The sequence below is a fragment of the Pogona vitticeps genome, chromosome 2 (genome assembly GCF_051106095.1).
Source record: "Pogona vitticeps strain Pit_001003342236 chromosome 2, PviZW2.1, whole genome shotgun sequence".
NCBI lineage: Eukaryota > Metazoa > Chordata > Lepidosauria > Squamata > Agamidae > Pogona > Pogona vitticeps.
In genome coordinates, this window is record NC_135784.1 from 239,792,622 (window position 1) to 239,805,130 (window position 12,509).

A 12,509-nucleotide genomic window follows, 5' to 3' on the forward strand; every position below is an offset into this window, starting at 1 on the left:
TTTTTTTCAGGCAGTGGATAAGTGAAACTGTGGGTGCTGAGCCCATGGATACAGTGGTCCTACTGTATTTCAAAAACTGCCATAAGAAAAGAGGAGGCTCTAAGAAAAAAACACATTGACTCAATAAAAGAAACTAGGCATTTTCTTTGCAAAGGCCCCAGCAGAAGGATAGGACCTTTTAGAGGGCTGCCACATCTGAAATGACTCAACAACCATTTAAAAATAAAGACATTTTATTTAAAAAAATTTTAAAACATACTAACCGCTCTTGACCTGCTGTGTCCCACAGTTGTAGCACTGTTGGTTCCCCATCAACAATAAGCCTCTTCATTTGAAAGTCAACCCCTTGGAAGAAATTTACAACATCAATTTGAATCATTTAAAGAACTAGATGATGGCAAAGATGTAGCAACACAAGAAAACTATCCAACAAACCAGATTAGAGCAAAAAGGCAGTGAATAACAGATTTATTGAGAATTCAGTGGTCAGTTTTTGCAGTGGTTTTAGACCAGTCAGACACAAAACAACGGCTAAGAGGCAGGTTTCCTTGGAGGAGGATCTCTGCTGCTTATAATTTAAAAGGGGGGAAACTGCAGTCTCTACATGTTTGTCTTCCCTAATTGATAAAGAATCTGTGGCCACCAAGACAACTGGTAATGCCCACCACAGAAGGAAAATACAAGAAACATACCTAGAGTTGCGCTGGTGTTCCCCCGAAATTCATTTTTACAAAGTCTCATAAGGAAGCTGGATTTTCCAACTGCTGCATCCCCAGCAAGGACTATCTTGTATGCCTTTTCTGAGCTTGGGTATCTGGAGTTAGAATCTGTGGAGTCTGACTAAATATGACAAACACACATAGACACATTAGACTGTCAATGTTAACAGCATACTAAGCTCTTCTAGTATATCCTAGTATCATCACCAAGCCACAGTAACTTTCCAAATGATTTCCACGGGTTTAAGGGCTGCACTGCCACACACAATGCAAGGCAATCATACTGAATGGGAATTACTTCTGAATGGCCATGCAGACTCTTGTCCTAGTAAGTGTGCTTAACTGTATCTCAAACTGTGGTCTCTATTGCCTGGCCCAAAAAACCCACATGGTTATTAACATGCCCAACAGAGCTTTATGGTTCTCAGAGAATAACAGAAAAAATATTTTGAAATTGATGGGAACTTCAAAGCACTATATAAATTGTTTGGTTTTTTTTTTTTAATCTGCTGTTCAAAAAGTGAGGAAGTCACTTTTAGGATCCACTTTTAAACTGAAATATTTTGGATCAGAATGTCGTCAGATTGGACATCCGCTCAGGGACTGCACTCCCAAGGGGTTAAGGCCATAATGACTAATTGGCTAATTTTTAAAATCGTTACTTTGTTTTCAGAGATTACAGTATTTCAGCACTTTAAGAGGAAGGGCACAGAAGAAGCCCCCCTGAACAATGTAAGGACTATGGACACATTTGATCATTCTCCCAGGCAATGACAGCAACTTGTTGGCTGATCCTTCTATTCCAGAACCACACTGCATTGCTTCCAACATAAACCAAGAAGCACTTTAATGGAACCATTAAGTACAGCTATGTCAACATGATCTCAGTCAATAGGTAATATGCAAAAGCAAGTCCATATTTGGAAATATATATTTAATATATGCATGCAATATATACATATAGCTAATAGAAGATTTCATTATATGCAGTTTAAAATTGTTTTTTAAGTTATTAAATATTATTCCTTAAAAATTAATTTTGAAATGCACATGAATTCACTGCCCTAAATATATGCACATATACTAATACATACTAGAAGATTTTTAATTATAAAATTTATTTTTATTTCACAAAATATAATTCATTCTGTGAAAGCCACATTCAGTGGTACCTCGCAAGACGAATGCCTCGGGCAACAAAAAACTCGCAAGACAAAAGCATCTTGTGAGTTTTTAGGTGCCCCGCAAGACGAAGATATTTTTGTCTTGAGAGGTATGTTTTCCCATAGGAATGCACTGAGAATTTTAATTAATGCGTCCCTATGGGCCAAAAAAACTCTGAAAAAGTTACTTACCAGGTAGGGAGCTAGGGAAGCACCATCAGAGGACTGGAGGGGATCCCCCACAACCGCGATCGCCACTTTCAGAGGTCCCCCGGCAGTCCTCTGATGGTGCTGGGGAAGTCTTCAGAGGCTTCCGAAACAGGCAATCATGGTTGTGGAGGACCCCCACCAGTCCACCGATGGTGCAGGGGAAGCCTTCGGAGGCTTGCCCAGCACCATCGGAGGACTGGCGGGGTTCCCCCACAACTGCCGGCTTCTGAAGCCTCTGAAGACTTCCCCAGCATCATTTTTAATTTCCCGCCCTTTTCCCCTGCCTTTTTCTGTTCAGAGGCTTGCTGAGCAGCATCGGAGGCAAGCCTCCAAACAGAAAAGGGCAGGGGAAAAGGGCAGGAAATTCAAAATTGGTGCTGGGGAAGTCTTGCCCCACCAGTCCTCTGATGGTGCTTCCCCAGCTCCCTACCTGCTAAGTGACTTTTCAGAGTTTTTTGGACCATAGGAACGCATTAATTAAATTTCAATGCATTCCTCTGGGAAAATGCACCTCGCAAGATGAAAATTTCGCAAGACGACAGGACTCGCAGAACAAATTATTTTTGTCTTGCGAGGCACCACTGTATATTATTTCAGACTATTTTCTTTAAAAATTATTAAATAGAAATCATTCACTAATTCCTTCTTTTATTTAAATATTTATTCAGACTTAATTTAATAAGACAGTACTACAGCAACAGCATCACAGAATCACAGCTCTGTTTCTCAAATGGTTAATAACCCCTAGGCCTAAGTTTCTTAAACAACAGTACTTAAAAACCCTTAAATAAAAAAAACACTTAATCCTCTACAGTAAACAATCAAGGTTTAAGGAAGAGAAACACAACAGAAACACTTGGGAAGAGGATAGTTACTGAAGGTTTCCTCTTCAGATTAACAGTGACAATAAGGCTTGCAGGTTAGCTTTACTCAGCTGCTTCTTTAGATTCAGCAGTAGGCTACAAAATTTCAGTAGCAACCTGCAATGTTTAAAACCATTTTCCTGAGCAGCACTATGAGACACAAAAAGGGCTGTGCCTGCGTATGGCAGGGAATACCTGGGGAGACATGACTGGGATGCATTTCCTTGTTGAAGCTCCAGAGCTGCTTCGGCTGACTGGGTGGGTGGGTTTCCAGTCCAACACTGTACTGGCTTCATCAGGACTATACACTTCTTCATCTCGGATATCAGGGACCTGTGCAGATCACTAAGTGTTAAAACGCCCCATAACAACCTAACTCGGTCTTCTGTCGTGAGGTAAAAAAATGTGGGAACGTGGGGAAAGCGGGCAATTTGAACTTTCAGTTAACCATTGGTCAGTGAAGAGGCTGCTTGTCTGTACCTAGTTCAACCCAGCGGTTAGAGAGTGTTGATACAGAGAGAGACTTTGGACTGCCTGATACTGCCTGGTACTGTACTGTATGTACTGTATTTTTTTGGCTGTTTGTTGTTGTTGTTTTAATTTTTGCTTTTTGGATGTTTGACTTTCCTTTTTAAAGCAGAGAGACTGCCTGTTCTGGGTGAGTACACTGTACTCACCCAGGGTACACTGTACCCTGTACAGGGTTTTTGCAGCTTGGGTTTGGGCTATTTATTTATTTATTTATTTATTTATTTATTTATTTATTTATTTATTTATTTATTTATTTATTTATTTATTTATTTATTTATTTAATATCCTGCCTATCTGGTCGGGTGAGGACCACTCTAGGCGGCTAGGTGGTGGGGGTTATGTTTCTGTGCTCTGGTGGGTCTTATGATGTGGATTTAAAATGTGAAAAGTAGACTGTAATATTAAATTAACATAAATTGTGAAAATTAGACTGTAATTTTAAAATGTAGAATTTATTTATTTATTTATTTATTTTTGCATTCTGTGGCTCCTAGGGTTTGTGTACTGTGACCTCTCTTTGCTGGTCTGTGCTTCCTGACTTGGTGTAAAATTGGAGTTTAGACTCAAGTCTCCCCCCCGCATTGTCTTCTCTTTCTCTCTCTCTATGCTCTCTTTTTGTTGTGAGGGAGTCTGCTGGAATAATGGTTGCTGGATTCTGTGGCTCCTAGGGTTTGTGTACTGTGGTGTGCTGAACATTACCCATGGCTCCAAAGAAAAAGCAGAACAAAGGGAAGAAAAATATCATCTCCATTGAAATGAAAAAGGACATCATCAAAAAGCATGAAGATGGCATGCGTGTGACTGAACTGGCCACTGAAAACAAGATGGCAAAGTCAACCTTCTCCACCATATTAAAGAAGAAAGATGTCTCGAAAGAAACTGATGTGGCAAAAGGAGTTACAATCCTAACAAAGCACAGACCACCCCTGATGGAAGAGGTGGAAAAACTTTTACTGATGTGGATGAATGAGAAATACTGTAGCTGAAAGCATCAGTGAAGCCATGATTTGTGAGAAAGCCAAGAAGCTGCACAATGATTTAATGGAAAGAAACCCTTCTGGAAGTGCAGCGCAAGAAGAAATCAAAGCCAGCAGGGGGTGGTTTCAAAAGTTCCAAAAGAGATGTGGCATCCACAGCATGATAAGACATGGGGAGGCTGCAAGTTCTGACCATGCAGCTGCAGAAGCCTTCAAGTTGGACTTTGTCAAATTCATCAAGGAAGAAGACTACCTCCCCCAGCAAGTCTTCAACTGTGATAAGACTGGGCTGTTCTGGAATAAGATGCCTTATCTCTCTTATGAAGGAGAACCTTCATAACTCAGGAGGAACAGAAAATGCTGGGCCACAAACCTGTGAAGGACAAACCTTTTGCTGTGTGCCAACGCCACTGGCGATCTGAAGATCAAGCTTCTCCTGGTGTACCACTCCCAGACTCCTCACCCATTTCACTGAGAGAAAGTTAACAAGACCACACTGCCTGTCATGTGCAGGGCCAATGCAAGAGCTTGGATGACAAGACAGCTGTTTCTGGAATGGCTCTATGAAGTGTTTGCACCCATTGTCAAGAAATATCTTTCTGACAACCAGCTTCCTGAGAGGTGCCTTCTGCTCATGGACAACGCCCCAGCACACACACCCATCCTTGGTGGATGATCTCGACAAGGAGTATGATTTCATCAGGGTCAAGTTCCTCCCTCCCAACACAACATCTCTTCTGCAGCCCATGGACCAGCAAGTGATTAGCAACTTCAAGAAGCTGTACACAAAGGCATTCTTCACCAGGTGCTTCAATATCACCGAGGAGACATCCTTGACTCAGAAGGAGTTCTGGAAGACACATTTCAATGTCCTCCACTGCGTCAGACTCACTGACAAGGCCTGGCAAGATCTCACAACTCAGACCTTGAACTCAGCCTGGAGGAAAATTGTGGCCAGAATGTGCCACAGACAGTGACACTGAGGTAACCGATTCACAGGTAGTGAGGGACATCATCTCCATGGGTGAAGACATGGGTATGGATGTCAACAAGGAGGATGTAGAGGAGCTGGTTGAAGACCACGAAGAGGAGTTGACCACAGAAGAACTTGCAGAACTGCAAACCGAGCAGCAGAAGGCTCTTGTGGAGGAGCTTTCCACTGAGGAAGAGGAAGGTTAGCAGTGAGGAGATAAGATCCATCTGCAAGAAATTGACTGAGTGCCAGGATTTCATTGAGAGGTACCACACAAACAGGACTGTTACAGGAAGAGTTATGGACATGGTGAACAACAACAGAAAGATTCTGCAGCACAGGATGAAGCAGTCAAAATTGGACAGATTTTTTTTAACCATGATGGAGCCTGCAGCCAAGAGACAGTGACAGGGAACCCCTGGAGAAGATGACCCAAAGGAGGGGACCTCTACCTCGCAGTGATGACCATCTCACCACCTACCTGCCTGTCCTCCAGCCAGAAGTCACTGTGATGTCCTCCACAAGACACCGAAAGCTAAGTGACCTCTCTTTTGTTTTAAAAGGTGTTGGTGGGTGGGTTTAAAAGGTGTTTGGTTTAAAATGTGTTTTGTTTAAAAGTTCCTTGGTTTGGTTTAAAATGTGTTGGTGTAAAATGTGTAGGTTTAAAATGTGTTTTAGACTCCAAACTCTCTTCCCTCATTGTCTTCTCTCTGTGTCTTCTCTCTTTTTGTGCTTAAAAGCACAAACCTTTGTCTGAGGAGTCTGTGTGCCCCAGTGATGACCTTCTTTCTTTCCTCTTTTCCCCATTGTTCCCTCCCTCCCTCCTTTCCTGTCCTTTTTAAACCTAAATCATCTTAGGTTAAAAGACAAAAAATTCTCCCCCTAATGGTAGAGGGCAGATTAACTACTTTTGCATTCGTTCCTATGGGAACGAATGCTTCAACTTACAACCGGCGCCTCTACATACAACCAAAAAACAGCCAGAATGGATTAATTGGGTTTCAGTGAATTTCAATGGGAAATGCTGATTTGACTTACGAACATTTCAACTTACAATCATCTTCTGGGACGGATTATGGTTGTAAATCAAGGCACCACTGTAAATTCAGAACCTACACATCACAATTCCACAACACCAAGAAACATACATTTCTAGTATAGTCTCAGAATCAGTGTTCATTTATTGAGCTGGGCTTGTTTCTTGGATGCCCTTGAAAAGTGATATCAGTTTGTCAGCTTTTAGTTAAGTACAATGGCTGGCTGGTATTACACTGATACAAGGAGGAGCTGAAAGTTAAAGATTCTGTCCCTGAGTCTACATATCACCACAGCCTCCTTCATATGTTATATGAATGAAAAGGACTCCCTATGCAGAAGAGGCCTGTCTCTGACATCACACATCCTCCAGACATGACTCAGAACACTTTTTAAAATGCCATAATCCTGAAACTTACGTCTGTATCAGAAGCGTCGCCTGTTAAGCTTTCCTGTGGACACCGTGACTTTCGAGAAATCTTTTGATGCTTTGATTCGACTTCTGAATCGTATTCATTTGAATCTCTCAGTGTAGACAGGCCGCTGTCAAAGCAACTTTCAGGCAGGCTGTCAACCTCACAATTGGCCCTTTGCATAGGATCACAAAGTGCTAGAGAATCGTCTTCATCAAAATACAACGAATGTGATGACCTGCTTGGAACACATGGAGAAACAATCACTTGTAGCACTGACTATCAAGGGATGCATCCTGGACTTTTCTTGAGGATCTGAAGTAGGAATGGGAATAATTATTTGAGTGCAATAGAATGCTCAGCTGAGTTTTCTCCCCAATGCTTGTAAACATGCTGGCTGAACTCATTTCCCCCATTTCTGAAAATTCTTCCTACAAAGTTTGGTCAATGTCTTTGTCCCATTGAAATTAAATTTGTACATGATATTAAAGTAAGTTGAAGTTAGAATAGACCCATTTAAATCAATGGAACATACATTGTTGTGGAAAGGGTAAAAGAAATCTCTCCGGCAAAATAGGCCTTAAAACTTTACCATTTGAACCAATCTCTGCATAAACCACCTGCTGACCCAATAGTATTATAATAAACAGCCCATACAAATTCAAGGTCTAACACTCATAGTTAATCATCATCTACATTTAAATGACTTCTTCCAAATTTCCAGACACAGTAAAAATGGAAGCATTAAAGACAGCATAACAGCAAATCACTGGAGACTTCATTAATGCTCACAGCCTTTCTGCTAACATGAAAAAAAGGTCCTTCAAATTCAGGACATTAAAAAGGAACAACAAATATGTTTTAATTGAAACGTGCTTTCAAGGGAAGGATATTGCAAAAAACATTGCTTTGAAAGCACAGAGAAAAATGCCTTCCTCAAATTAGGGAAACTGTTGCAATGCCAACCACAAATTTGAATAGAAATACTGGACTCCCATTCTGGAACAATTAATGTAGGAAAAGAGCTGTATTCTGTCCCTCATCTCACTGAGGTCAAATTGAATTTAATTGTTCCTGAGTCGGCTAACAAATGAATGTTGCTTGCTGCTAGATTATCATTAGCTCCACTAGAGAGCAGCATGGGTTAGGCGGCCAATTGGTGCACGTAGAGCTTCTTGGAACTAAATGGAAGTCTAGTGGTGCAAGCTTATGCTCTTTACATCTCTCAGAAAGGCACTGCACACTACCAGTTCTCCTGGATTTAAATGGGGCAACTAATAAAAATGAGTGGTGCTGTATCGGCCCAAGGAACCTACACAGATGAAAGTAGTCTATCTAGGAATGTTTCATATTAACCATTCTAATATTCCAGTACATATTGTACCATTTTTTTTCTAACAATGCAGGTCTGTATTATACCTCTGTATTGCTACCATTGTTGGTTTTTCATTTTGGTGTTATTGTTTTTTAAGTATACATTTAAGAAATCAAATGACCACATTGTAATACTAAATATAGCTGTTTGGTCAGAACTAATTCTCAGTATGAAACAACAACAAAAAAGGTGGTATAGGTATATAGGACAATAAAAAGAGAAGAATATAGATGGAGGAAGAAGAGGGTCCTGTCTATGGTGATGGGGAACACAGTTAATTTGTATTTTGGCTTATGTATTTTAAGTTTATGTTGTAGTTAAAATAAATAAATAAATAAAGAACTAAGTCTCGGCCTACTGTAGCTGAACTTACAAGTCGTGCGTTCTTTGGAAGCTAGATACAGATCCACAGAGAAATCGTCCAGGTGAATGGCAATAGATTAGCAAGGATTTTTGATTCCCAGTTTTTTAATAGAAACAATAAAATGGTTCTGTTCATCTAAATTAGGCTGTCAAAATGACAGAAATAACTAGCAGTGGGCTTCTCTTGAGACTGGACGATAGGATCCATTCACTTTCTGATACTAAAAACAAAGTTCCCTAATTTCTAAACATGCGCAGAGGCACAGTTCTAAATGCATGAGTCTAGTTTAGGTATCTTAGGTTTCCACTAAAAAGAAACCAACCAACCAATCCAAAGAAGATACAACAAACCTGAAGCTTGCAGAGCACTGTTTTGGGATCATAGTTTCTAATGTACTGTTTGAAAAATAAAGAGTACATTACAAGCTGGGATCTTTACCAAGTAAAATGAGAACAGCTTTACCTGTCATACTGAAGATTCTGGAGAGACTGGCCCCCACTAAGCTTAGGACTGCTTCTGGAAAGTGTATTCCCTGGAGAAATATTTGTGAGACGCTGAAAAACATACATGCAGGGAAAAAAATTGTCAGTATAACATGGAACATGGTTTGTGTTATCCTTTTCATTCAACTAATATTATTCCCAGATCCAGACATTTCTTCATTGTTTTATAATATCCTAAGCTATAGTAAGTACTTCACTACCATTTAACTGCACAGGACAGACTCCTATTGGGATTTATATTTGCATAAAAGATATCATGTAAGTCTTGGCACCAAATTGGCCATACCATCAAAGTGTTGGCTGCATCCCTGAGTGTGAGCCCAACTGCCCAACACAGCTAGCACCTCATTAATGGGCAGCAATCTACTACCAAATATGTGATTTCCCTTATGGAAGTATAAATCAATAAGAGGATTCCAACTAGAGATGGAGACGAATATAAATATGGATCAGCTTTATCCACGAAAATAGCCGATTTGTTAAATATCTGTTGATCCTTATTCATCAAATTTTAAGTTCTGACGAATACAAACTGATGAATATTTTCCCGTTTTTATTCGTCCTTCGTAATTTTTTTAAAAACCAAAACTATTTTGCCTTCTGGCCGCTGATCATCTGATTGGCAGCCCGATAGGCAGCCACCCACCCCCACAGCCTACCCCCCACCCTTTCCTCTCCCTACTTTAGCCCCTCCCACCCTCACCGACACCCCCTTACCATAATTGCCACTGCCAAGGTCTCCATCTGGCCTCCGCAGCCACAGTGTGTAAAACGGGAGACTGGCTGGCCCTTGCAAAGATGGTGGCTATGGCTTCATTTAGGTAAGGGGGTGTCGGCGGGTGGTGGTGGCAGCGGGGGTGGGGTGGGGGCAGGGGATGGCTTTTTTAATAACCCGCCACTTCGTTATTTGTCACTTCATGGGGGCAATGTTGTGCTTAGCGAGTCATCAACTTTTGATGACTCATGAAGTGGGACGACTCACCACATCTCTAATTCCAGTCATAAAATCTGCTACAGTGGTCCTTTACTCAGCAATTTAAAATATATATATCTGTCTTGAGTAATTTAAAAATGCTGTTCTGTCTTCCAGTCTATTACATGTACACTCTGGGAGACAGAAGCAAAGGGTTCCTTGGATAATATTTAGGAAGAAATCTTGAACAATTTTGGGACTTCAGGTAGCACCCAGCCGGCATAGATAGCTAGATGATTCTGGGACCTTTTGTAACTTGTAACTTTTCTAGGCCCCTGCATAGGAACCATCAGGCTACAAGCCTAAGCCCACTAAGCAGGAAGAATGTTCTACTGAAGTCTCTGATGTTTCCCTCTGAGTAAACATGCATAGGATGCATTGTCAACTTCCAATGCCATATCCATGTGCTGGGGGAAATAAGCCTCCATAAACTCAATGGAAACTAAGTGGAATTCTGCATATACAGTATAGTGTAAACATGCACAGGACCACGAAGTCAGTTATTTTGGTGGGAATCCTGGACGGTTATGGCTTAGCTTGGCAGGCTAACAGCAAATATTTATATGTGTGTTATGCGCAGTTAAGACTTACAGTGACCCTAAGAGGATTTTCAAAGTATAGAGATGTTCAAGGAAAGGGTTTTTTGGTTGCTAACCCTTAGCAGGCTTCCAAGGTCAGATAGAGATGTGAATTTATGTTTCCTGAGTCTTCACTTTATCAATAGACTGGTTCAGACATGTATACTCTGCACAATAATTTACAAATCCTGGTTATGTGATGTTAGGGCCTACCAGTGATCTGTTGTATATGCTCCAGCTGTTCTCTAGTGCACTTCTTAAACCATCATTGCTGTCATGAAGTTTCCTGTTAGCTGATCTAAAAAAACAAGCCAGGAAAAGCAAACAGTATTCACATTTAATCTGTTGACATTATAAAACCCAGAAGAGAGGAAGGAACTAATCAAGATCGTTCTCGTGTTTGATTCACTCCAATAGCATAATGGTTCAGTAAAAATCTCATTATCAGGAACAATAAGGAAATATATTAACATAACTACCCACTCTGTTTAATCTTTTTCACCTCTAGGGGAATCACTTTAAAGCAGAAAAAATGTAAATATGCATACATACAATCATAAACATAAACACACTAGTATCATTTTAGACTTTTTGTGTGGCTACATCTTCTATTGTCCCATTATGGGAGGGACAGGGTGGATTTGAGTTAAATCATGATTTAAATTTTAAATATTGGATTTATTGGACAATTTAAATTTTAAAAAAAATGTTAATTTAAATCCTGATATAAATTTATTTTTAAAAAGAATGATTTTTATCCACCCTTATGCGGGGAAATGTTCTGTGGCTTTGGGGCCCCATCTTGTTTTATTTAAATATGAAACGCCACTAAAAGGACAATCAAGGCACCAATGACCTGAAAGATCCCAGAAGAGCCTAGATACCATCCCCCTGGGGATGGTATTGGAAGTTACTAAACGGTCAGTGAATTCATACAGAGACACACACATTGAGCTCAATAAGAGTTAATTAAATAGTTAACTCTTTTCCAATAACTCTCCTACCTCTGCCCTGTATAGAGAAAAATCCTTAGAATAATCTCATGATTTCACAGTCAATTTAGCTATTGTCGAAAACATAATATTTTATTATTTTCCTTCTTTTAAAAGTGATTTAATGCCAGTCAATTTGTTCAGAAGTGATTCAGAAGGACAGAGGGTGAGGGATAATCCCACTTTTGCAGTCCCTCTTCCCCCATTGTCATGGGTCGTTAACGGTCATTAACAGTGGTCTTTCTGGTGAGTGTGGTCCTAATCTTTCTGGGGACAGATGAAAGGTCAGCATGATAAATAGGAGACAGGTTGTATCTAAGGCCTCCACACCTGCTGAGTGAGGGATTTTCTATATGCACATGTATTGGCTCCTTTACCCCTCTCTCAAACCACTTATCTTCTGGGTCCAAAATGAGTACATCTTGGTCATCAAATGAGTGTCCTTTGTCCTTCAAATGAAGGAACACTGCTGACTGTGGTCCTGAGCTGTTGCTCCTCCCGTGCTGGGTCATTCTCCTGTTAAGTGTCTGTTTGGTTTCTCCAATGTAGAGCTCCAAGCACTCCTCTTTGCATTGGACCACATATACTATATTGCTCCTGTTGTGTTTTGGTATCCGGTCTTTCGGCTGGATCAGTCTCTGCCTTAGTGTTTCAATGAAACATTTCAACCCGACAAGAAAGAAGTCCAGTTGCCATGACTAAACTTCCAGATAATCAGAGCTGGATGACTGAGAATCTTCACAGATATCCCCTCTATAGAGTTAAAAAGCTTAGGCAGATGATACAACAATCTGGCCAAGGTACTTCATACACCAAACAATTTGATTCAATAGCAAGTTA

At 40.5% G+C, this 12,509-nt stretch overlaps 1 protein-coding gene across 2 annotated transcripts in view; it reads right to left on the bottom strand.

The window, feature by feature from the left end:
- RASEF (RAS and EF-hand domain containing) overlaps positions 1 to 12,509 on the bottom strand; it is a 53,834-nt gene that overhangs the window by 14,214 nt on the left and 27,111 nt on the right. For both annotated transcript variants that reach the window (XM_072992252.2, XM_072992253.2), the window contains exons 8-13: positions 10,891 to 10,975; positions 9,086 to 9,177; positions 6,891 to 7,122; positions 3,151 to 3,288; positions 693 to 840; positions 264 to 345 (exon numbers count right to left, since the gene is read on the bottom strand). In XM_072992252.2, coding sequence (XP_072848353.2) covers positions 264 to 345; positions 693 to 840; positions 3,151 to 3,288; positions 6,891 to 7,122; positions 9,086 to 9,177; positions 10,891 to 10,975 — 777 coding nt within the window. The remainder of the gene's footprint in view (positions 1 to 263; positions 346 to 692; positions 841 to 3,150; positions 3,289 to 6,890; positions 7,123 to 9,085; positions 9,178 to 10,890; positions 10,976 to 12,509) is intronic.